Consider the following 22,933-nt stretch of genomic DNA (forward strand, 5'->3'; position numbering starts at 1 on the left):
AATAACCCGGTCACTATCATCCCCCTATATAGTATTACCAAGAACCTGTTTATATTACTTTAACAATTACCATTTCGATTTACCCATTGGAATTGAGCGCTTCAAAGTATTCTCTCCATCTCCATACCTCACGAATCCAGTTGATACAGCCAAACTTTATAGCCTTTATTTTATTCACCAAAGTTTATTCGCTACTATAAAGAAAAACTCGTCAAATATATGAGCGCCTATCTGTTTATGTTGCAAGTTTCAAGTAGACTGTTGAAGTGGAACTCTAAAACAACAAACTTCATACTTACATTTATCGATAGATGCAAATGTAGAAATTTATGACGATTTGAAAAAACAAAAAACAAAGTTGTTTAGTCATTGAAGTTTTATCTTAAAGTGTTGAGGAGGATAAACATGTATAAAAATCTCATGTTCTATCTGGGCTTAGTAGTCATAAAAGGTCCAATGGGAATATGTACAAATGGGCCCATTAAGGCCCGACTGATGCACACGACATCGGAAAAAAAAAACCTGATTTTGGGTCATTTCGGGTATGCGCGAATCACTCTTTGTTTCCGTCGCCTAACAGATTGCGAACGATTCTCCTGCGCCTCACCGTCGTCTGGTGATTTAGATCGAGGTTAATCACTCTTTCTCGAATCTATCTTTCTAGTGTGTGATTTTAACCGATCTCCTCTCTTCTATCGGATGACTTTGTTGTTGTTAGTCGTCGGGGGTGATTAGTCTCTCTTCTATTCGATTTTCGCACGAGATCTATAACTTGTCTTCTTCACTATCAAACAATAGATCTCAAGAACGAACGATTAGTCATTGATCGGCTTGTATGGATTATTACATATAGACTCAGCTTTTTACAATTTGATTTGTGTCATTTCCTTGCTTACGTGGCTTGATTATATTTTGATTTAATCTCATGATTAACTTTCAGGTTAAGAAGTAATGTCAAGAGGAAAATACATAGTCGGTGCCCTTGTGGGATCTGCTGTTGTAGCCTATGTCTGTGACAAAGTCATCTCCGATGATAAGATTTTCGGAGGCAAGTTACAAAACAAAAACAAAAGTTGTTAATGATATGTGTAGATAAGCTAAATGGGTTTGCTTTTTTTTTTAAAAAAACGTAGGTTCTACACCTGGAACTATTACTAACAAGGCATGGGGGGCTGCTACTGAAGAGAGGCTCCAAGCATGGCCTAGAACCGCTGGTCCTCCTGTTGTGATGAACCCTATCAGTCGCCAGAACTTCATCGTCAAGTCTCGCCCTGAATAAGTGCATCCTTGTTTCTTATTTGATACGGATTGATTCATTTGCTCTCTGTGTTGGCAATTTTCTTTTGATTTTGGGGTATTTTTCTCAGTAATAATATGTTGTGTATGGATGGATATGATACACATTATTGATTCCAATCTTTTCTAGATGCATTACTTTTTTAAGTAGTGTTTGTTGATTTTGACGATAATATGAAAGTGAGCCAACTAGAATTGAGAGCAATTTCTTTTGCATTTTGCTTTCATCTAGTTCAAGGAGTTGCACCTGGTTTAGTCAGAAAAGTTTTGTGTTCGTTTAGTGTACCAAGTTTTAGAGTATTTTGCTTCCACTCCTGTTTAATCAGAGAAGAGATTGGGATACCTTACTCCGATTGAGCGTGGCTGACCGGTTCTTACACCATATCGAACTAGTTCAACCAATACTATACAGCAAGGTTCCCATTCCACACACATCCATCTAAGAACTCGATCAAACTTGATTGAGGTATGCTTTTAGTGATATTCATTGTCAAATGCTCATTCAGATTCTATAAGCTCCCAAGACCCAACAAGCATTTAATCTCATAATCATTTAGAAAAAAAATCATTAATTACTTTAAAAACTAGAAAAAAATAAATAAATTATAGTTGAGCTCAATAAACAACAAAACCACTGTAAACTTAATTTTCTAGTCAGGTGAAAAAGAAGCAAACAACATTTGGGTTGTTATTATCTCCAGGCCCATTAAATATATGGCAATAAAGAGCCCATTAAACAAATTACGAAAAAACAACGAAAGCTTCTGAACGAACAAGAAGGTTACTTCAAATCGGTAGGACTAACCAACACGACGACGAATAGAATCGATTCCTCCACCGTCTTCCTCCGAACCAAGCAAACTCCGATCCTTGATATATCCCCTCTCAGCCACCGTGGCTCCGGATATCTTACGACGGCTGTTCCCAGCTCGGACCCGAAGACCCGCCCCGATCATCCCTTTGACCCGGCTTGAAATGAACCTCTTCCGGTTCTGCTCCGGTCTGAAAGTCCTCGGCTACTTCGTGATCCTTCTCGTCATCACCTTCGTCGCCGTATCTTACTACGCCGTCGTCGTCAACACATGGTGGCCGATCTTGATCGAAAACAACCATAAAGCTCTCTCAGCTCTCGCCTGCTTAATCATCTTGGTCTTCCACTTCTTGGTAATCTCAAAGTCTCATCCTTTAAAATTAGGGTTTTGATGCTTAAAGTCTTATCCTTTGTAGTTGATAATGCTGTTGTGGAGCTACTTCACTGCTGTGTTTACGGACCCTGGTTCTGTTCCTGAGCATTTCAGAAGAGAGCTTGTGGTTGTGGGTGATAGTTTGGAGGCTGGTGCTTCGACAGGACAAGGAGCTTTAGGTTACTGTCCGAAATGCCGGATTGTTAAGCCGCCTCGTTGCCATCACTGTTCTGTCTGTAAGGCATAACCTGACTTAGCTGCTTATGCTCTGTTCTGCTTAGTGTTGCAAGTGACCAACGTATGTTATGCAGGTCAAAGATGTGTTCTCAAGATGGATCATCACTGTGTTTGGATTGTTAACTGTGTTGGAGCGCGTAACTACAAGTTCTTCCTTCTCTTTCTGGTAATAAACTTCTTTCAGTTTGATAATTTATGGTTCTGGGAACTATATGTTTGCTGAGTTCTGTACCGTTTCTTGATTTGTAGTTGTATACTTTTCTGGAGACATTGTTGGATGTTGTAGTCTTGCTTCCTAGTTTCATTGAGTTCTTCAGCCAAGCTATAAAGCATTCCTCTTCTCCGAGTCAACTTGCTTCTCTCGTTCTGGCTTTCGGTGAGTGTAGTATGGTTCTTTTACCTGGAAAGTGCTGAGCTTTTTTATCTTTATCTCATTTTCGTTCTTTATGTTTCTTACAGATTCTCTATCCCATTGATGCAGTTCTTAACTTAGCGTTCGTTCTCAGCCTTCTCTGTTTCATAGTCATGCATCTCTCTCTCCTCTCAACCAACACTACTTCAGTCGAGGTACGTTGGCTTTCTATAAACAAAATCTAAAGCTTTGAGCATACGATTCTCTTCGCTGAAGTCATTGTTTTTTTCAGGTTCATGAGAAGAGCGGAGATGTCAGATGGAAATATGACTTAGGAAAGAAGAAAAACTTCGAGCAGGTGAGTCTTCTTGTGGATCCTCCTTTTGTCTTCATCACTCCATGGATAACTTGATCACTCTTTACGATTTGGCTGCGGTGAAGGTTTTTGGGAAGAAGAAGGCGTTTTGGCTCCTCCCTTTGTATTCTAAAGATGATCTCCATAACATAACTTCACTTCAAGGCCTTGAGTTTCCTACTCGTTCTGACATCGACCCTTGATTCAAACAACAATTATTCGACCAAACATCGTTGATAACTCTCTTCTCAAATTGTATCTCTGAAAACACACTACATTGTTGTAATAGTGAAATTGATTTGATTCATTTGTTACTTTATGCTCTTCAGCTTACCTGATATGAGAACCAGTGGTTACTTGTTGTACAAGTCAATAATCACAAGTGAAATAGATTTGATTCATTTCATGTAAATGTGATATGAAAATGAACATAACTTTATAAACGAAACATAAACTGATCAGCACACTAGAAATTAAAAGTTATTGAAGTTAACTGATATTATTTAAAGTCTCATAATTTAAGAGAAATAAGATCATACCACTCAACCCTAACCCCCTCACCAAGTCTCCTTATCAAACTAGAAACCGTAAGTTTTCGATTTCACATTTTTATAACACAAAGAAACAAACTACAAACAGACACATCCAATACAGCGTTCTCTTCTTTTTTTTTCTACTTGCTTCTTTTGTCTATTAGCTGGGCTTGCTGCTAGTAGGGCCTGTACCTTCGGCCTCCTCCTCGGCTACCATCATGATCATCACTGTTCTCTCTCCCTGACCCTCTGCTTGAGCCATTATTCCGGTCACCTCTTCTGGGTCGCTGTGGTGGTGGTGGTGCCATCTGCATACCGGGCTGCTGCCTGTACATACCATACAACCCCATATCAGTTTTCAACAGTTATGTTCTTAGGATACAGTGAAACAGCTTTTTAGTTAAAAGAACAATTTGACTTACAGAACATAGCCAACTCGGCCATCAGGAAGAAGCATTGGAACCATTTGCATCCCTGTTGGCATTGATCCTCTACCATAGATCATTGGCTGCTCAATACAAAATTTAAACCAAAGTTTACACATCAATTGTTGATCATGGTTTCTTATATAAGATGACAAACATGTATTTTCTTTATAATACCTGACTAAAGCTACCGGCAATACCCAAACCAGAGCCCATAGCACCATAAGCAGGCGCAGCAAAACCACCAAACGTGGGGAGCGCAAAGGGAGCAGGTGCAGGTGCAGCGCCATAAGTATAAGAAGAGTCATGTTTCCTCTCAGCTTGGGGTTTAGCAAGCACAACTTCTAGCGGTTGACCTGTAGTTTGCAATACTCAAATGACATCTCTTGGGACCAAATAAACCAACATTTTAGTGTTATAACAATTTACCGTTGATTTCATATCTCTCGGAGTCTTTAACAGCCTTCAATGCACTCGACCTTTCAGCATAGTGAACGAACCCAAAATCACGCTTTCCACCCTTTCCAGGAGGTGTGACGATCTTAGTCACTTCCCCATGCCTCTGAAAGAGTTCTTTCAGTTGCTCCGTTGAGGTGTTCTCTGGAATGTTCTTCACATAAAGAGCTTTCACCTGAGTACATAGCACAAAAAAGTGATTGTCAAAAGAAGTGCTAAAGAGAGGACTTTGTGCAGATAGAGTAAACCCTCAAGAGTACCTGAGCAGCAGCAGCTGAATTCTCAGGAGAGCTTTTGGGGTCAGCCCAAGTCACAGTTGGAGCGTTATCCTCAAGCTTAAAGTTAGAATCAATCATCTTCTGCCTTGAATAGTCAGCACATGCATTGTTATAGTATAACACAAACGCAAAACCACGGTTACGAGTGGAGTTTGTTGGGTCCTACAGTCACCAAGAAGACAATTTAGTGAATGAATCAAGCAAAGATCATCCTCCTAGATTTGATCAAAACTTCTTACTTTTATGAGCTCGATGTTCTCCACTCCAGGACCAACCTCCTCTATGACTTTCCTAAACTCATCCTCAGTCCAGTTCTTTGGGATGTTACCAATAAACAATCTATTCTTAGTTTCAGAAAGGGAGCACCTTATGGTTTTCCCCTGCACAAAAAAAAGAAGAAGATAAGTATAACGTAAACCAGCAATGATGGATAAGTAAAGGTACAGTTAAGAGTTGAGATTTGCCTTAAACTCTTTACTGTGCAACTCCTCAATGGCCTTTTGTGCAACGTCTTTGGTTCTGAACCCTACAAAAGCATAGCCTTTGCTCTCACCAGAGTCCCTATCTTTCATCACTCTCACCTAACAAAAGAAACAAGTTAATAGTTACAAAGAGGTTCATGCTTAGATAGTACACAAAGATTGTCGTTGTTTCCAACCTCAAAGATCTCGCCTATTGCTTCACATAGATCCCTCAAGTCCTCTTCTCCAACATCTCTTGGTAAGCCGCCAATGAACACTTCAGAGCCATGAGGAGGAAGTGAGAGAAGATGAGAGTACTTCTCCCTTTCGTCTTCATCAATAGGAGACGCTGGTTTCTCCTCATCTTCAGCCGTCTCGATATCGATATGGTTATCATCATCATCTTCAGCCGTCTCGATATCAATATGATTATCGTCATCATCTTCAGCTAACTCCTCCCTACCCCCTCCTTTCCTCTCACCACCATAATCCTCCACTTCACGTTCTTGACTGCCACCACCTTCTTCTTCTTCTTCTTCATCATCATCATCATCGTCTTCTTCTTCTTCTTCTTCTTCCTCTTCCTCAACAAACTCCTCTACTTGCTCCTCCTCCACTTCATCCTCCATATCACTGTAGCTCCCTTCCTCGAAATCCACACGGTCGTCAACATCTCGCGCGTCAGACATATCTGGTCATCCAATAACCATGCTTTACTGTTAACTTAGGAAGCTCAGGTGAACCACATCACACAAAGAAAGAGAGAAACAGAATTGGGTGAAATGAGAAATGCTCTTTCTTTAGTTTTCTTTCTACACAGAATAAGAGTGTTTGATGTTTAGTGAGAATGAAAAGATAGTTAACGGTAAGGAAGTAAATGCAACAAAGATCAAAACTTTGTAAAGGTAAAAGCTTTTTGTTTGATTCTAGATCTTGTTTTCCTTAGAAGCCCCAAAAATTATAAAGCAGTCAAATTTTTAACAGTACCCAGAAGCTCATCCAATCAAATTCGAGATCGTGACTCGCACATCTCCCCAGAAAACAAAATTCGAGCAAAACCCATTAACGGAAACAAGATATAATCGGGACCCAGAAGCAAATTACTCACCAGATCAGCTCAGAAACAAGGGAAAAATCTGAACTTTTTTTTTTTGTAACTAGGGTTTGTTTCATTTTTATTTTTATTTAGGGAGGGAACAAAAAGAGATCTACGAAACAACCAAAACATATTATGTATAAGAAAAGAAGAAATGGAGAATTTTGTCGGCATACCAGACTCGTGTGTGTTTTTGTTTTCGAATTTGGTTGAGAGAGAGAGAGAGATATCCGACGATAAAAACTGTTTTTTTACTCAACAAGCTCGTCGGCTCTATATCTTCTTCATCTCCGGTGGTGGAACAGAGAGCCTTTACCACTCACAATGGGCTGTGATCACCTGTAACGCACACTTTCCACAACCCTAATCAAAACGCTTTTAAGGCCCGTTTAATTTATACTCGGCCCATGGCTTTCTAATTCTCTAGCCCTGCGGTCTTTTTTTTTTATCAGGTAGATGAAAACTGCGTGCTGTTTTGCGTCTCTTAGCTTTAGACCTTGGCATCCGGATCCTCAGATCAGATCTTATCAGGTTCAGGTCTTTCGCATCCTGAAAATTTAGATCCATATAAGTACCTATAATTTTCCGCTTAGGTTCCGGGTCGGATGTTGTTACGGGTCTATAATTTCAATATCCGTAAAATATTACTCCCTCCGTTTCATATTGTAAGTAGTTTTAGGGAAATGTTTTTGTTTCAAAATGTAAGTAGTTTTCGTAGTTTTAGGTAATTTTTACATTTATTAAATACAGTGTGACCAATCAAATTAAATAGATTTATTTTTTATTGGTTAAATTATATCTAACCTATTTATTATAAAATACTTTTTAAAAACACAATAATTTTCTTAATCTTCGTGCTTTTAGCCAAAACTACTTATATTATGAAACGGAGAGAGTACTATTTTTCAGGTTATTTCGGGTTCGGATATTTAGGACCAGAAAAAGATTCGAAATACTCAAACTAGATAAAAAAAACTTTAAAAAATCCAAAAAATCCAAAAATACTCCAATAACCGCAAATATCCAAATATCTACCCAAAACCAGATCCGAAAACCTAAAAGATATCCAAAATTTTACCCATATACCTGAATTATACTTTTTGAAAATCTAAAAATTTACCTGAAATCTAAAATTATAACCGTAAACCAGACACAAAAATTTAAAAAAAAATATCTGAAATATCATAAATATACTGAGTTACCCAAATATACCTAATATATACAATAAGTTTCGAATTTTTCGGATACTCGATCGGATCTCGGGTAGGATCCGAACCGTAACCCGCGGATCTAAAAATAAGAGACCCAATAAATATTTTAGTTTGGACCCAGTCCCAAACCTGTATTTTCGGATCGGTTCTAGTTCCGGTTCTAGTTCGGGTCTTTGGATACACATTAAATGCGCAGGTCTAGTAGCTTAGCTGACTCGATTAATAGAAAAGCTGGAAGAAGGCCCAATTGGTTCAAAAGTTTTAAATGGGCTTTCTGAGAAACCCTAAGCCTAACATTTCGGGAGGTGCTTTATTTATAAATCTCGATTGAAACACTGCAAACCCTAGTCTTGTCTTTTGAGCGGCGCCATCTAAGAAATTTGCCGAGTGTTCCAATCGCAATCTTAGGTACTTGTTCTTCTTCTTTAATGTTTGTTCACAAGTCCTCTGGTTAGATTTGTAAATGGTTTGATGTAATATATATGTTTTTCTTTTGCTGTTTTTTGAGATTTGAAACTGTTGTGTGATGTCTTTGTTGCAGAGACAATGTCGACGGTCGGAGAACTTGCTTGCAGCTACGCTGTTATGATCCTTGAGGACGAGGGCATTTCCATCACGGTATATCCTCTTCCTTTAGAACTCATCTCATCTGCTAGCTATTTGTTTCATATAGTCCTGTTTACCATTATTGAAACTTCTTTTGCTCGAAATCAATAATCATCTGCTAGTGTCCTGGAAAACATATTCTGTCTGTTTTATTACTTGTGTTAGTATTCGATTTAGTCTGGTTGGTTTGATATATCCATTTTGATTTGGGAGTGGCTTTGTTATGTGTTAAATAAGTATGTTTTGCTTATCTTTATTTCCTTTACCCTATTATCAACAGTCTGACAAGATTGCGACTTTGGTCAAAGCCGCTGGTGTCGAGATCGAGCCGTACTGGCCAATGCTATTCGCCAAGATGGCCGAGAAGCGTAACGTCACTGACCTCATCATGACTGTCGGTGCTGGTGGCGGTGGAGGTGGTGCACCTGTTGCTGCTGCTGCCCCCGCTGCTGGTGGAGGAGCCGCAGCTGCTGCTCCCGCCAAGGAAGAGAAGAAGGACGAGCCAGCAGAAGAGAGCGATGGAGATCTTGGATTCGGCTTGTTCGACTAGATTTCTCCTGTGTTTTACTCCTTATTATTATGTGTTCTGTTGCTTTAGTTGATCTGAGATTTTCATTTTTGCCATTTTCGAAATTGCTACTGCACTTTGGCCCAGTTGTTATATTATGTACTCCACTTCGAATTTGCAAGTCTCTTTTCTGATTCGATCTTTAAATTAAGAAATTAAGAATATATAGAGTCAGATTATGATGCTCTGATAGTTGTAAAAATCTATTAACGTTGTCCTAACAGAGTGAATAATTAAAAATATTGTCCTATCAGTGTAAGCAACTAAAAATGTCGCCTAAATAACTGATTATGATAATGTCATGAGATTAAGAATTAATGAATTATATAGATAACTGATTATGTTGCTCTGATGTAAATAGTTAATCAAAACCATAATAACTAATCATAATGTTCTAAAACTATAAATAACTGAAAATGATGTTCTGATAGTATAAAAGCCTGAAAATGATGGTCTAAAAGTATAAATAACTAAAAATGATGTCCTCAGAGTATAAATACCTTAAATTCCGTCTAAGAGTGACACACTTTCAACCGGAACCTTCTACCTCACACAGAAGCTTCTCTTCTCTTTTTTTTTTTTCTTTCCCTTATTGGGTCGTTAAAGCGGACTCAGATCGTCGGCTAGTGCCGGCGGTGAATGCTATCGGACCAGAGTTCGAAGAGCCAAATCGGCTAATTGACTTTAAAGGGACTAGAGAAAGTTGAAAGAGAGATGAACAAGTCGCACGTGGAACTCGATCTCGATTCGTTTCTAGTATCCGACTCCGACTCCGAACCCGATTCGGATCCTTCCTCCGTTCCTCACCGCACAGTCGACGAGATTCTCAACGCCTCTAGCTCCTCGTCTCCCTCTTCTTCTCCACCACCATCTCCGCCGCCGTTGCTCAACCGCCGTAATCAAAACGCGAGACCTCAATCCGAAATCCATCGCGTAACCGATCCGACGCGGCGGAATCCGGCACCGAGTACTTCGTTGAGGCAGTTGCCGTTGCCGTCGCTGTTCGCGGGAGTGAGGTCCAATGTGAAGCCGGGAGCGGCGCTTGCGGCGGCTGTGGCGGCTTCCAGATTGGTGCCTACGCCGCACGCTGCTATAATCAAGTCGAGGAGAGCTAGTAGTGCCAGTAGCGAGTTGCTTTTGGGCGCTGGAGAAGAAGAAGATCATGAGGTCTTATCATCAAATGGAGATTCTGCTGGAATTGCTGCAGATTCCGTTTCTGTGGAGGATAAGGATGATGGAGCAACTTCACTTGCAAGTCAAGATAACGAAGCTAAAGTAATGGAAGTTCAAGCTAGTGATATTGCTGATTATGAGAAAAACTCAAAGCCTGACTTAGTCACTGCCTCCTCTGGTGTTGATGTTGAAGAAGACGTCTCTGCAGAACAAGAGGCAAAGACCTTCACGAAAGCCGGAGATGCTGCTGTTGATGGAGTGAAAGATGAGACAATGTTTGTCGCTCCTTCTGCGGAGTCTTCAGCGTCTTTACATTTGAATGATTCTGATGATGTTAAGGTAAGTAATGATGAGGAGTCAAGTGATGGAGATGTTAAGAATGATGATTCAGATGTAACTATACTAGATTCTAAAGAAGAGGAGGAGGGAGGTGATGATGCTCTTGTTCCTGATGATGGGAGCTCAGTGTCCGGCATTTCGGAGCTTGTAGAAGAGAGGATTGAGGAGATGGAAAAAGAAAGGATGAGTAAAAGGGAGAAGCTAAAGTCGCGATCTTTTAGGAAGCAGCTTGTCTTGGCTGAAGAGTTTGAGAAGAAACAAGCATATACTGGTTTGCATTGGGAGGAAGGAGCTGCTGCTCAGCCAATGAGACTTGAGGGTGTTAAGATTGGGTCGACGAATCTAGGTTACTTTGATGTTGATACTAGCAATATGGTCAGCCGAACCGTTTCGTCGCAGGCATTTAAGCGAGACCATGGTTCTCCGCAGGTTTTGGCTGTTCATTTGAATTTTATCGCGTTGGGTACGTCCAAGGGGGTCATCGTCGTTGTACCTAGTAAATATTCTTCTGATACTGCAGATCAGATGGAATCAAAGGTTGTCTACAATGTTACTTATGTCCATTTATAGGTTATATGCTCAAATTATTCACATCTATGTTTACAAAATTGTAGATGATTTGGCTTGGTTTACAAGGAGAAAGATCGCATTCTCCGGTTACCTCAGTTTGCTTCAATCAGCAAGGGGGACTCCTGCTAGCTGGGTATGGTGATGGACATGTTACAGTTTGGGACGTGCAGAGAGCGTCGGCAGCAAAAGTGATCACCGAACACACTGCACCAGTAGTATATGCGTTTTTTCTAGGCCGGGATTCTCAAGGCTCTCGCATATTCAAAATAATTACAAGTGACACTAAGGGTGTTGTTTTCAAACATACTTTCTCTTGGACTCTGCTGTTGAATATGTATACAGTAAAAACGCAGGTAAATTTAGTATTTTTTGTAAAGTTATGTTTGCTTGTGATTTTGTGTCTGTTTTCGACGGGTGTCTTGTTCAGCCTTACTAACTTTGATGAATGGGTTTGTACGCCTTCTTTTGGTTGCATCAGTGTCTTCTCGATGGACAAAAAAATGGAATGGTCCTATCGGCATCACCTCTGCCTGATGAAAATTTTGGAAGCTCCTTGGCCTCTTCTAAGGCGGGTAACACTGCAACTCCATCCAGCAGTATAAGCAGCATGGTCGGAGGTGTTGTTGGGGTGGATTCAAGTTGGAAGCTCTTTAATGAGGATTCGTCTGCGGTGGAAGAAGGGGTTGTCGTATTTGTAACCTATCAAACTGTATTGGTGGTAAGGATTTCCGATATTTTTTCATATTCAATGTACTTTGGCTTCTGGAAATGATCCTCTTCTGTTTTCTACAGGTAAAGCTCATTCCAAACTTGGAGGTGTATGCACAACTTCCTAGGCCTGAAGGGGTTCGGGAGGGTTCCATGCCATACACTGCCTGGAAATGTTCAATTGGTAATCATGATTCTCTCCCATTAAAACTTTGTACGTTGCCTATATTGTTTTACTTAACCTTGTTTAAGAAATTTGCAGAAAACTCTTCTAAGGAGGCTGAAGATAGGGTTTCGTTTCTTGCCATTGCCTGGGATCGTAGAGTTCAGGTTGCCAAGTTGGTAAAATCAAAATTAAAGGAATGTGCCAAATGGTCGCTTGACAGTGCTGCTATTGGTGTGGTTTGGCTGGATGATCAGGTGTGTATACGAATATAGATAAGTATCTAAGCAAATGCATGTTCATGAGTTCTCTGTTTTTCTCTGCATACTCAGTTGCTGGTGATCCCAACTGTGACGGGCCATTTATATCTGTTCACAAGAGATGGTGTGGTAATTCACCAGACAAGCTTTTCTGTGGATGGTTCTTCGGGGAATGACCTGATTTCTTATCATACGTACTTTACAAACGTCTTTGGAAATCCTGAGAAAGCTTATCACAACTCTGTGGGTGTCAGAGGGGCTTCAGTATACATTCTCGGGACTGCACGTCTTGTTATCTCCAGACTTTTGCCATGGAAGGAGCGGGTTGATGTTTTAAGGAGAGGAGGTGACTGGATGGGTGCTTTTAACATGGCAATGTCACTTTTTAATGGGCAAGCTCATGGGGTTGTTGACCTCCCCAAAACTGTTGACGCCATAAGGGAAGCAATAGCACCCAGTTTAGCAGAGTTGCTACTTTCCTATGTAGATGAAGTATTTTCTTATATCACAATAGCATTTTCCAGTCAGATTGAAAAGAATGGAGTAACTAATGAGCCAAACGGTGGAACCAATAATGTCAATTTAGAGATAGAAGAACAATACAATCGTGTTGGTGGTGTTGCCGTTGAATTCTGTGTTCATATTAACAGGATGGATTTGCTCTTCGATGAGATATTTTCCAGATTTGTGGCTGTACAACAAAGAGGTATATATTTCAGATATATCCATCAACTTCCTTCTTTGGTGCTACATTTTATCAAGGAAGGGATTTAATACCATTCCAACTATTTAAATGTTTCAAATATGACTGAGACTAGTTACGTATAGGTTATCTTGTTCGGTTTCTTTCTTCTCTTAACTCCTTAAAGATCTTTTAGTCTACCGATCTTGGAATAGCTTATGTTGGTATCCCCTTTGTTTAGTGCCATTTTCATAATGCATACACATATATGGTTTGCTGCGTAACATGTATCTTTTCCGTTACTTTTTTTTTAAATTCTTATAGTAGTGCAGCATACACGTGCTTTGGAACCTGCTGTTCTTTTTGCGCACAGTGTGATCTTGGTTTAACTGGTTGTTGACTATTAACTTCCTTGTGTCTAGATACATTTTTGGAGCTTTTGGAGCCTTATATTCTAAAGGATATGCTTGGATCGCTTCCTCCAGAGGTATCTTTTGTGCAGTTATAATTTATTTCCTCAAGAGTTTCGTGGTATTTGTTTTGTAATTTTTCTTTGTTTCATCTCAGATTATGCAAGCTCTGGTAGAACATTATAGTAGGAAAGGATGGCTACAAAGAATTGAGCAGTGTGTTCTTCACATGGATATTTCTTCCTTAGATTTCAATCAGGTCTTTGCAGACAATTCCACGTGTCCGTTTGGTCTTTTCTTCAATAAGTTGATGTAGTATTATGGTTGAATATTGATATTTTCCTCATTTGTACTTAGGTTGTCAGAATTTGCCGTGAGCATGGGCTTTATGGGGCCTTACTCTATCTTTTCAACAAAGGGTTGGATGATTTCAGGTCACCTCTGGAGGAGCTTTTGATTGTCTTCCGGAACAGTGAGAGACAAAGGTCTACAGCCATTGGGTATGTTATGTGAATTCGTTGCACTTTGTTCCGGCTGATAAAACTTATGTGCAAACTGAACTTGAGAGTCCCCCACCTCGCTAGAGAGGAAAACCTAGAATTCAAAAGGCCCATTCCTTTCCATCTAACATGATGATAATCCTATATAACGCATATATGCATATAGCTAATTGCAATATTTTCTGTATAACGCAATATAATTGGTTACATAAACAAAGCTATAGTGTTCGCCCGCAGTAGTGACGAGACTTTTTTCCATCTGTTTCTTATTCAGGTACCGAATGCTTGTTTATCTAAAGTACTGCTTTCTTGGTTTGGCTTTTCCACCAGGTAGGATTCTACTATGGTTTCACTGAATGTTTTGATCTGCAATTGACTTAGTATGTTATCCGGTGATAACCTATTAAATTATATAGTCATTTTCCTCTCACAAACTTAATCTTATTTTGGGTTTTATCTGCAGGGCATGGAACCCTGGTTCCTACGCGCTTACCATCCCTTAGGACTGAGTTGATTCAGTTTCTACTGGAGAAATCAAACGCCCATGATTCTAGTAGATGTGTAACATCTCCACGGATTTACTTGAACCTCTACCATCTGCTAGAGATGGATACTGAAGCCACTTTAGATGTCCTAAGATATGCATTTGCAGAAAGTGAAATGGTAGATCATGAGACCCTTTCGCTTGAGTCTGGTGAAGTAAGTTTAGAGTCCAAGACCGATGGCAGTATCTCGGAAGATAGATGTAACGATATATTGATCCAGAATGTGATAGAGGCCCTAGTTCATATTATTGATGGGGGCTTTAGTCAACTTGATGAATCTGGGGATCCAGATGATTCAAAATCAGATAAAAAGTGGCCCTCTAAGGAAGATACGAGTCATCTATTTGAGTTTGTTGCATATTATGCAGCACGTGGAAGAGCTAGTATTCCCAAGAGCTTATTGGCACAGATTTTAGACTACTTAACATCAGATCACATTCTTCCGACTTATAACATGTCTCCTAAAATGAGAGAGAACCAATTTCTAAACCTTCTGCAAGCCGTACCGGAGACTAATTGGGATGTAGCTTATGTATCTCAGCTTTGTGAGAAGGCACATTTTTATCAGGTATCCTTTTGGTAGACTTACGATCCTCACTCTGAAATATTCTCCTTAATCTCTGTTTATGTTCTTTAATTTCCAGGTCTGTGGCTATATTCATACTATTGGTCGACGGTACGTTGCTGCTTTAGAAAGCTACATGAAAGAGGCAGAGGAACCCATACATTCGTTTTGCTATGTGAACAAGATGCTTTCGCAGTTGAATGGGAATGAATTCACTGCTTTTCAATCTGCAGTAATTGATAGGATTCCTGAGCTCCTTGAATTGAGCAGGTAACTAACTATAGGTGGATTTATTCTTCTATTGATTAGGTATAGTGGACTCGGATAATATTTGAATGTCTGGCTTTTTTGCAGAGAGGGAACATTCTTCCTGATCATTGATAATCTGAAAGACAACATCACACGCATTCAAGAGCAGCTCCATTCTCATCCAAGAAGCATGTTCCTTTATCTCAAGACTGTCATTGAGGTTCACTTGTCTGGGAGTCTTGATTTTTCTCGTCTAAGAAAACATGAAGCGGTGGACAGTTTGGGTGAAAACACTAGAAGGAATATACCCAAAGAGGCTGAGCTTTATTTGGAAGGACTTAATAACTTTCCCAAATTCATTCAAGATAATCCAGTCAATGTGACTGATGACATGATTGAGCTTTACTTGGAGGTATAGCCCTTATGAAAACCTTTTCAATTGAATCTCTCTCTGCTGTCTCGATTTTACCTTAAAATGCATTAATTAAATCTTAAAGGTAGCTATCTTCTAACAGAAATAAGATCTCTTGGAAGTCTGCCTCTGGAAACTTTTTTTTTTCTTTTTTGCTTTATGACTGTAATTACAGAAGTGAGTGAGCAGTTGTTAGGACTGCCAAACTATCCTTTCCCTCTTTAGTTGTGAATTTGAAAATGTTTTCAAATATTCTGCAGAGTTTGCAAGATTATAATCTCTTTGTGTAATTTTGCAGCTATTATGCAAGTATGAACCGAAGTCAGTGTTGAGATTCCTCGAAACATTTGATAACTACAGGGTAGAACACTGTCTACGCCTCTGCCAGAAATACGGAATTGCAGATGCAGCAGCATTTCTCTTGGAGAGGGTCGGTGATGCAGCAAGTGCTTTGTCACTTACACTCTCTGGACTCGGTGAAAAATTCGTCGCGCTTGAAAACGCAGTGACTTGCCTTATCTCAGAACTAAAGCTGGGTGCTAACGAAGTAGCCACCTTGGAGCAATCCACTAGTGCTCTAGAGTTAAAGGAGGTCCGTACATTTCTTAACAGTAAAGAAAATATTCTCTGTATGGCTCTCTCATACTGTTTCTTATCCTTCAGGTAAATGACATACAAGGTGTTCTGCAAGCCTGTATAGGATTGTGCCAACGCAACACTCCTCGCCTTAATCCTGAAGAGTCTGAGATTCTTTGGTTTCGCTTTCTTGACACGTAAGCCTGATAATACTCACTCTTTATATATGCATTTAAAATCATGTTGGAGTTAACTAGCCTGTAGCGAGCACTACTAGCTATTTATTGAGGCACATGATGATCGTAGTTTTGCCCCCTTCATGCTCCACGCAGTTTCTCAGAGCCTTTGATGGATTCATATCGGGAACCAAGGACTGTCGATGAAGTAAACAAAGGCACTTCCAGTGTTAAATCATTGGAACTGTGTGTAGATGAAATAGTTGACACAATCAAGTGGAGGATTCCACGATCTAATGTCGCCGGTACACAGATCCTGAGGAAGCTCATGTCTCAGTTTATCAAAGAGATTGTTGAAGGAATGATAGGATACGTTCGTCTTCCAACAATCATGTCAAAACTTCTTTCTGACAACGGTACTCAAGAGTTTGGTGATTTCAAACTTACAATACTGGGAATGCTTGGAACATATGGCTTCGAGAGGAGAATACTGGTATGTGTATACAATCTCGTAGTTGGTTAATCTCTCTTCAGATGTTTTATTAAAACTCTTTTCTGGACAGGATACTGCAAAGTCTTTAATCGAAGAGGATACATTCTACACAATGAGTTTACTCAAGAAAGGTGCTTCTCACGGTTACGCACCCAGAAGTTTGCTTTGTTGTATATGCAATTGTCCTCTCACCAAGACCTTCTCTACTCTCTGTGTCCGTGTTTTCAACTGTGGCCACGCAACGCATCTGCAATGTGAAGTGTCGGAGAGTGAAACATCATCATCATCATCTTCATCAGGTTGTCCTGTTTGTATGACCAAGAAGACCACACAGAGTTCATCCAAAGGTAAATCATTCTACTTAGACTATGGACTGATAAGCACAGTTTCTTCAAGCACCGGCACTTCACAACGCGCTTCGCCTTACTCTTATGAGAATGAAATGATCGATCATTCTCATAGCCAGCAAATATCACGAGTAAGCAACCTCTCCATAAATAGATGTTTTGTTATAACTCAAAATAATAATAATGCATAACAGTAGACCTTATTGTTATCGTTTAACGGTGCAGTTTGAAATGCTAACCAAGCTACAGAAAGATCAGAGACTGGTACAGATAGAGAGCTTGCCTCGACTAAAGCTTTCGCCTCCTGCTGTGTACCACGAGAAAGTGAGCAGAGTCTCGGGTTTTACACCGGGAGAGAGCAGTGGTAAAGACACGAAACCATCCCAAAGTGGACTGATGAGTAAGAAAATGAAAGCGAAAGGATCTATCTTTCGGCCAAGACTTGGTAAGTCTTTTGCTTTTGTAGACCAGTAAGAGTATGGTAAATGGGACTATGATTGACATTGATGTTATGTTTTACGACTGTGTTAAGCTTTTGGAAAGGACAAGACGAGCAGAAGATAAGGAAGTTTTTGACCAATTTGATATCTGAAACCGGTGCGGCCTAGTGACAGCAAACTTGATTGGCATGAAGGACTCGAGAGTTGTTATGTGGTGAGACTTTTTTGTTCTGTTGTGTAATTAGAAGAAAAAAATTAGTGGAAGGTAACTTTATTTGACTTCTTGATGTATTGTATAGTACCAAAAGAGTAATAAAATTTACAAGATACTGATGTTTATAACTTGCTAGTTGTTGGAGCAGTTGTTCAGCAAAAGTAGTGCGATCTTGGTGAAACAATGAATTACAGTAAGCCGTTGGGTCTTCTTGCACGTTATGTGTGCTCATCATTACATAATATGCATAGTTTCTTGTTACTTGAGATCTATTATGGCAAGAACAATAATTAGATATGAGAAATGGTTTTAAAGCCGACGCTTAAGAAACATCAATGATACTAGAACCTTGCTTCCTCGTAATATACAAAACCGTGGAAGTCATGAGATTCCGAGCCAAGCCAATCCGAATATACAAAACAAAAAACTAGGGGTTTTAGTTTTACCATCGCAACACTTCGAATAAAAAGTTATGCATGCTAATTCTAAATATTTTCTCAATGATAGAACCTTGCTTTCTCGTAACATAAATTGATTTTTTTAACCACATAAATTGATTTGGACGTAAGAAAGAAGTAGCTGATAGATGATTTAGGCTAAACTTTCTCTTTAACTTTAGCTTTTTTGAAAAATAAAGTTACTTTTAAAAGTTATTTTTCTTATTAATCAATAATGACATTTATATGTTTTAATACAAGTTAATCATAACCATAATACAAAAAAAAAATAGAAATGAAAATACTAAAACATAATTCATAAACTAAAACATAAAAGCTCATTAACTAAAATATTTTACAATGTGGTGGTCCAGTAGTAGGCGGACTTTAGGATTACTAAGCAACCTGGGTTCGAAAACACCACACTACACTTCACTTTGTGGCCACGCGAATATGAGTTTATTTTACGGCTCATTTGAATATCGGAGTGAGAATCTATCATTAGGCTGCATCACCTCTTTGGAGATTAGTCTGAGTTTCTTGGTGGACCTTAAATACTCCACGGTTATATATATATTCTAAGCAACCCTAACCATTGTGAATTTTTCTCTGTGTTTGACGCATTCTTGATGAAATTTTATTCTCCTGGTCACACACAATATGCAGTGTTTTTCAGTGTGTTGCATTCTTATATAGGGTGTGTATTATATAAGTATCTTTAAATCGGGAAACTAAGGTCAAGAATTTGATCACCATTTTCGGTTTCAACGAAGCATTCTTAAGTGAGATTAATCATTTCAGGTTCAAATGACGAGAACTTGGTCATCCTCCAAGTGATTTTGTTATCTCAATTAAGCTAAAACATTCTGCTGTTCCAGAGTCAGCAAATTCAATCCTATGAAAGCGTGACACCACGAGTAAAACAATAAATAGTCATTCCAAGACATGGCATGAGCCAAGTGAATGCTATTCTCATGTCTCTGTATCGTGAATTAAACGCTACTGAGAGATTCAAGATTGATAAGCCTTATACATCGCATGTTTAGGGAATATATCTAGTTTCGACAGCCGACCCTATCCTGAAACAATATGCACAAAATAAATTCCACATTTTTTATACGTGTGCTTAATATATAGAAAAAATGGAATGTAAAAAAAGAGAAAGATATATTATTGATCATGCAGATCCTCGTCTTAGGAAGATTTGACATCATGTAGTTAGATAGTGATTTAATATATAAAGGGTAAGAATCAAACTTTGTCAATTGGTTTTGGATCCTAAACTCATGATAAGCCTCAACTTACATTTTCTTGCCAAATAAACTTAACATTATGGAGAAGACTTGTCAACAGTTTCATGAGCTTTGTAACAAGACCAGAGATAGACGATCCTTTAGCAAACGATCGATTGATTTAGGTTCTTATATTTTTGTAATTTTAGGGTTTTTTGATCGAGAAATATATTTAATACTCTTTTAACTGAATTTATATATATATATATATATATATTTTTTTTTCATAAAAGATGTTATGAAATGAATAACAGGTAGAGAAATTGGTGTTGTATTATATGAGAATTGACATATCACGAATTATAAATAACAAAAGAATTATAATAAAAAAAAGAATTATGATAAAGAAAATTAATTAATAATATTGTAATTTTATAATATTCATATTATCCAGATTTTTGTATTTAATTGACATTGTTAATTTCTCTGTTTGTTTTGGTTTTATCCACGTTTGGATAAATGGGTAAAATAATGAACTTTTTTTTTGAAACACTGGGTAAAATAATGAACGTATTCACCATTATAAAGCTTAGCATAAAATACATCAATTAGTTCCAACAGTTAATACATATGTCTTTTCCTTGAATCAGATATCATTGTTTAGAGTCGAAGGATTCAAGTTGATGCCATGAAATATCTGAAGTTTTTTTTAAGAAAACCACCAGGAGAACTTTGATTATAAAATGAAGAAATAGAAGAAACTGATACACACCATATATATATATATTATTTCTTTTACACAATATATATACATATTTTATCAATTATCCATATTCTTAAACTAAGTTTGGACTAACAATAAATTTATTCCGAAGAATAACTGACCGTATATAGTTTACCTGAAAAAAATAAAACGTTTCTGGTTCTAGTTTCCTTTGCTAGGACATCAGCGTGAGCACTGAGCTCTGGGAACGTCACACACCACACCATATATATATATATATAGCTTTTCGTCTCCTTGATAGCTGGAAGTTCTCCAAAAGTATATTCTCTGGATCTTATTCATTACATTATATCACTTATTGGTATAGTAGTTCACAACATGACTTATAATAGGCAAGAAGCTGCCGAGTTAGCAATATGTAGCCACAGAAACGACTTCAAAATCAACTCCCACGTATAGCTTATCATTCACCAGATAAGGTTCAACAAGTTTCGTCAGACACATGAAGTCTGCAAAGCCCTTAGATGTCTCCAACCAACCCGAACCTAAAAACAAAGAGCGATTGCGGTTACATAAAATAGTATTTAAAAAAAAAAAATCAAGAAACATCCATACATGTTTTCTCAACATGATTGCGGTTAACTTGATCCAATACCCTCAGCTTAAATTTTGCGTAAGTCTTTGTCTTCGACGCATTGTTGATGAACCCCTCACCTAACAGATACACAGAAAATGATTCGTCCTTTTCCTCCCCAAACCCTCTTGGATGAACTTGAATTCTCCTGATCAAGAACTCACACACAACATGCAACATCTTTAGTACGTGATACATTTTTTATATTTATAATTTGTGTATAGAAAGTGAAAAAAAAAGAAGAAGATAAGAACTGATCACCATTTCCTGTTTCCAACGACAAATTCATGAGAATGATGAGCCTTCTCAGGCTCGAAAGACGAGAACCTGGTCATCATCCAGGTGACTTTGTGGTTGAGAGGATTCTCAATTAAGCTAAAACATTCAGCAGTTCCGGATTCGGCAGGTTCAATCCCATGAAGCTTGACACCACACATACAACTGTCTCCAATAAGGTACCCGTTCCTCTCAAGATCAACAAGAGATATTAGTTTTGGATTCCCCTTGCCAGTCGGTTTTGGATAGATACCGAATTCTCTGTGGCCTGCAACACAACACATCAACATTTATATCGACCACAGATAAAATATACACAAAATATATGTATAGGTACTATAGAGAAAGAGAGACCATAAGATTCCCATTTTTGCTCTAGTTGACTGACGACAAAGAGTTCATATTCGATCTTTACATTTACCGAAGCTTGGCTCATTAAGAAGATAGAGACATAATGACCACTTGCATTCTTACGCCCATTTGGAAACACACAAAGTGTCCTGGTTTCATATCAACTCAAGAAAGGTTAAAATGTCTTCTTTTAAAAAAAAAAAAATGAGAGAGAAAGCTCACCATTTGTGACCACCGAGATCGAAAACAGATGAATTGACCTTTTCGAGTTGGTACTTTTTGAACAACGAGAAGTTGTCTATCTTGAACAAATGACTTGTTCTGTGACGTGATTTGAACACTCTCACCATTTCTGTGAAGAAAAGATTAGATTAAAACTTGGAACTAAAGAGCATGCACCATGGGTATTTCACATTTTTTATTAATACTATTTGATAATATGATTAAGTTTTAATTTCAGAAAATAATGAACCATTATCAAAGTGACACATGACAACAAAAAATTTCGTATTTTTTTCTTACAAGAGAAAACAATATTTATTTACCTTCAATGGGTATTGGTCGCGACATTGTAGCGCAGCTGCAAATGATATGGAACTGATTCTTCAGTGAAGCCTTATAATTATATCTGAGGATGCAAGTCTATTACTATTAGCTATATTTATAGGCATTACAAGATGCCATATCATATTTTCTTATGTTACCATTGTAGTCCCAATAATTATATCGAATCTAACGAAAAAGGTATCGTGGATAACACGCTACAGTGAGATTCGATACTATAATAAGAACCATGCATGTTCATACGTCACATCTTTTGGGCATATATGATATATTCACGTGGAATTATCTATTCATTTTTCTTAAGGTTTTGTTTATTTTATTCGTTTGTTGGCGCGTTTTACTGTTTTTACTGCTATAAGAACCATGCATGTTCATACGTCACAACAGATGGGCTTGTTGACAAGAATCTTATGGTGTCTTTGAAGAAATTTACGTAGACAAAGCCGAGAGGATCAATTCACACCAATCCTTGATTCAGTAAGAAGCGATTCTCTAGGTTTTGTTCTTCTTTTTTTCTTATGTCGGTTCGATATAAGCGTGATGTCTCTTATAGTAGAGTGTATATACGTTCGGTCAATTTTATTTCTACCGATAGAATTTCGGGTTTAATAAATACTCTATTAGAAGGATCAAGGATGTAACGATGGAGTCTGTCTTATAGTCTTTTTTTCTCTTCCTATGTCATCTCTAGAAAATCAGTTTTGAGTTTACAATGAAGCATCGGTAAGGAAATTATATCAAATTTCAACAGGGTAAAATCATGTAGATCAAATTACAATTTTTCAGTTCATTTTCACTAAAGTTGGTTTCGCTTTGGATTTAGTTATGTTTTCAT

At 38.3% G+C, this 22,933-nt stretch overlaps 6 protein-coding genes across 9 annotated transcripts; 4 read left to right on the forward strand and 2 right to left on the reverse strand.

Annotated features, from left to right (window-relative positions):
- The first annotated feature begins 499 nt into the window (after nucleotides 1-499).
- Nucleotides 500-1,431, forward strand: LOC106436317. Of its 2 annotated transcripts, none has more exons than XM_013877270.3 (3): nucleotides 500-631; nucleotides 941-1,048; nucleotides 1,134-1,431. In XM_013877270.3, the coding sequence occupies exons 2-3, from the start codon at nucleotides 952-954 to the stop codon at nucleotides 1,277-1,279; spliced, it is 243 nt and encodes an 80-aa protein (XP_013732724.1). In that variant the 5' UTR covers nucleotides 500-631; nucleotides 941-951; the 3' UTR covers nucleotides 1,280-1,431. The 2 variants fall into 2 exon arrangements, with proteins under 2 accessions (XP_013732724.1, XP_048625501.1); XM_048769544.1 differs by having other exon boundaries at nucleotides 624-833.
- A 641-nt stretch (nucleotides 1,432-2,072) lies between these two features.
- On the forward strand, nucleotides 2,073-3,789 carry LOC106436318 (probable protein S-acyltransferase 12). The gene is made up of 7 exons (XM_013877271.3): nucleotides 2,073-2,460; nucleotides 2,524-2,716; nucleotides 2,792-2,883; nucleotides 2,967-3,093; nucleotides 3,199-3,284; nucleotides 3,362-3,427; nucleotides 3,511-3,789. Exons 1-7 carry the CDS (start codon nucleotides 2,272-2,274, stop codon nucleotides 3,625-3,627), a joined length of 870 nt encoding a protein of 289 aa, XP_013732725.2. The 5' UTR covers nucleotides 2,073-2,271; the 3' UTR covers nucleotides 3,628-3,789.
- A 111-nt stretch (nucleotides 3,790-3,900) lies between these two features.
- On the reverse strand, nucleotides 3,901-7,050 carry LOC106436320 (heterogeneous nuclear ribonucleoprotein Q). 2 transcript variants are annotated; one of them, XM_013877273.3, is made up of 9 exons: nucleotides 6,850-7,050; nucleotides 5,775-6,268; nucleotides 5,581-5,697; nucleotides 5,356-5,496; nucleotides 5,099-5,278; nucleotides 4,812-5,013; nucleotides 4,560-4,738; nucleotides 4,380-4,465; nucleotides 3,901-4,284 (listed from the first exon to the last, which is right to left on the reverse strand). In XM_013877273.3, exons 2-9 carry the CDS (start codon nucleotides 6,264-6,266, stop codon nucleotides 4,134-4,136), a joined length of 1,548 nt encoding a protein of 515 aa, XP_013732727.2. In that variant the 5' UTR covers nucleotides 6,267-6,268; nucleotides 6,850-7,050; the 3' UTR covers nucleotides 3,901-4,133. The 2 variants fall into 2 exon arrangements, with proteins under 2 accessions (XP_013732727.2, XP_048625500.1); XM_048769543.1 differs by having other exon boundaries at nucleotides 6,686-6,923.
- Nucleotides 7,051-8,133: 1,083 nt separating this feature from the next.
- LOC106426585 (60S acidic ribosomal protein P1-2-like) lies at nucleotides 8,134-9,192 on the forward strand. Its single transcript, XM_013867301.3, has 3 exons — nucleotides 8,134-8,292; nucleotides 8,426-8,502; nucleotides 8,771-9,192. Exons 2-3 carry the CDS (start codon nucleotides 8,431-8,433, stop codon nucleotides 9,038-9,040), a joined length of 342 nt encoding a protein of 113 aa, XP_013722755.2. The 5' UTR covers nucleotides 8,134-8,292; nucleotides 8,426-8,430; the 3' UTR covers nucleotides 9,041-9,192.
- A 421-nt stretch (nucleotides 9,193-9,613) lies between these two features.
- LOC106426639 (vacuolar protein sorting-associated protein 8 homolog) lies at nucleotides 9,614-18,005 on the forward strand. The gene is made up of 19 exons (XM_013867351.3): nucleotides 9,614-11,107; nucleotides 11,185-11,493; nucleotides 11,619-11,858; nucleotides 11,933-12,032; nucleotides 12,111-12,268; nucleotides 12,344-12,977; nucleotides 13,376-13,440; nucleotides 13,521-13,622; nucleotides 13,721-13,863; nucleotides 14,138-14,193; nucleotides 14,327-14,976; nucleotides 15,053-15,243; nucleotides 15,328-15,634; nucleotides 15,933-16,226; nucleotides 16,298-16,407; nucleotides 16,543-16,879; nucleotides 16,950-17,357; nucleotides 17,452-17,671; nucleotides 17,759-18,005. Exons 1-19 carry the CDS (start codon nucleotides 9,773-9,775, stop codon nucleotides 17,788-17,790), a joined length of 5,691 nt encoding a protein of 1,896 aa, XP_013722805.2. The 5' UTR covers nucleotides 9,614-9,772; the 3' UTR covers nucleotides 17,791-18,005.
- Nucleotides 18,006-20,301: 2,296 nt separating this feature from the next.
- LOC125593236 lies at nucleotides 20,302-22,241 on the reverse strand. 2 transcript variants are annotated; one of them, XM_048769546.1, is made up of 6 exons: nucleotides 22,080-22,241; nucleotides 21,757-21,886; nucleotides 21,538-21,683; nucleotides 21,169-21,451; nucleotides 20,929-21,055; nucleotides 20,302-20,818 (listed from the first exon to the last, which is right to left on the reverse strand). In XM_048769546.1, the coding sequence occupies exons 1-6, from the start codon at nucleotides 22,102-22,104 to the stop codon at nucleotides 20,768-20,770; spliced, it is 762 nt and encodes a 253-aa protein (XP_048625503.1). In that variant the 5' UTR covers nucleotides 22,105-22,241; the 3' UTR covers nucleotides 20,302-20,767. The 2 variants fall into 2 exon arrangements, with proteins under 2 accessions (XP_048625503.1, XP_048625502.1); XM_048769545.1 differs by having other exon boundaries at nucleotides 20,889-21,055; nucleotides 22,080-22,240.
- Between the last annotated feature and the right edge of the window lie 692 nt (nucleotides 22,242-22,933).

The sequence above is a fragment of the Brassica napus genome, chromosome C9 (assembly GCF_020379485.1).
Source record: "Brassica napus cultivar Da-Ae chromosome C9, Da-Ae, whole genome shotgun sequence".
Classification (NCBI taxonomy): domain Eukaryota; kingdom Viridiplantae; phylum Streptophyta; class Magnoliopsida; order Brassicales; family Brassicaceae; genus Brassica; species Brassica napus.

What these genes read in the sequence shown, in the direction of transcription:
- LOC106436317 (XM_013877270.3), top strand. Translation starts at nt 952, where the DNA reads ATGTCAAGAGGAAAATACATAGTCGGTGCCCTTGTGGGATCTGCTGTT. An exon ending in CGATGATAAGATTTTCGGAG is followed by an intron (nt 1,049 to 1,133) that starts GCAAGTTACAAA and finishes AAAAAAACGTAG; the next exon opens with GTTCTACACCTGGAACTATT.
- LOC106436318 (XM_013877271.3), top strand. Translation starts at nt 2,272, where the DNA reads ATGAACCTCTTCCGGTTCTGCTCCGGTCTGAAAGTCCTCGGCTACTTC. An exon ending in TCTTGGTCTTCCACTTCTTG is followed by an intron (nt 2,461 to 2,523) that starts GTAATCTCAAAG and finishes TATCCTTTGTAG; the next exon opens with TTGATAATGCTGTTGTGGAG. An exon ending in TTCTCTCGTTCTGGCTTTCG is followed by an intron (nt 3,094 to 3,198) that starts GTGAGTGTAGTA and finishes CCATTGATGCAG; the next exon opens with TTCTTAACTTAGCGTTCGTT.
- LOC106436320 (XM_013877273.3), bottom strand. Translation starts at nt 6,266, where the DNA reads ATGTCTGACGCGCGAGATGTTGACGACCGTGTGGATTTCGAGGAAGGG. An exon ending in TGCACAGTAAAGAGTTTAAG is followed by an intron (nt 5,497 to 5,580) that starts GCAAATCTCAAC and finishes TTTTTTGTGCAG; the next exon opens with GGGAAAACCATAAGGTGCTC. An exon ending in CGAGAGATATGAAATCAACG is followed by an intron (nt 4,739 to 4,811) that starts GTAAATTGTTAT and finishes TGCAAACTACAG; the next exon opens with GTCAACCGCTAGAAGTTGTG.
- LOC106426585 (XM_013867301.3), top strand. Translation starts at nt 8,431, where the DNA reads ATGTCGACGGTCGGAGAACTTGCTTGCAGCTACGCTGTTATGATCCTT. An exon ending in ACGAGGGCATTTCCATCACG is followed by an intron (nt 8,503 to 8,770) that starts GTATATCCTCTT and finishes TATTATCAACAG; the next exon opens with TCTGACAAGATTGCGACTTT.
- LOC106426639 (XM_013867351.3), top strand. Translation starts at nt 9,773, where the DNA reads ATGAACAAGTCGCACGTGGAACTCGATCTCGATTCGTTTCTAGTATCC. An exon ending in CTTCCTTAGATTTCAATCAG is followed by an intron (nt 13,623 to 13,720) that starts GTCTTTGCAGAC and finishes ATTTGTACTTAG; the next exon opens with GTTGTCAGAATTTGCCGTGA. An exon ending in CAAAGGTCTACAGCCATTGG is followed by an intron (nt 13,864 to 14,137) that starts GTATGTTATGTG and finishes TTTCTTATTCAG; the next exon opens with GTACCGAATGCTTGTTTATC.
- LOC125593236 (XM_048769545.1), bottom strand. Translation starts at nt 22,104, where the DNA reads ATGTCGCGACCAATACCCATTGAAG. An exon ending in GATCTCGGTGGTCACAAATG is followed by an intron (nt 21,684 to 21,756) that starts GTGAGCTTTCTC and finishes ATATGAAACCAG; the next exon opens with GACACTTTGTGTGTTTCCAA. An exon ending in GTCGTTGGAAACAGGAAATG is followed by an intron (nt 21,056 to 21,168) that starts GTGATCAGTTCT and finishes GTTCTTGATCAG; the next exon opens with GAGAATTCAAGTTCATCCAA.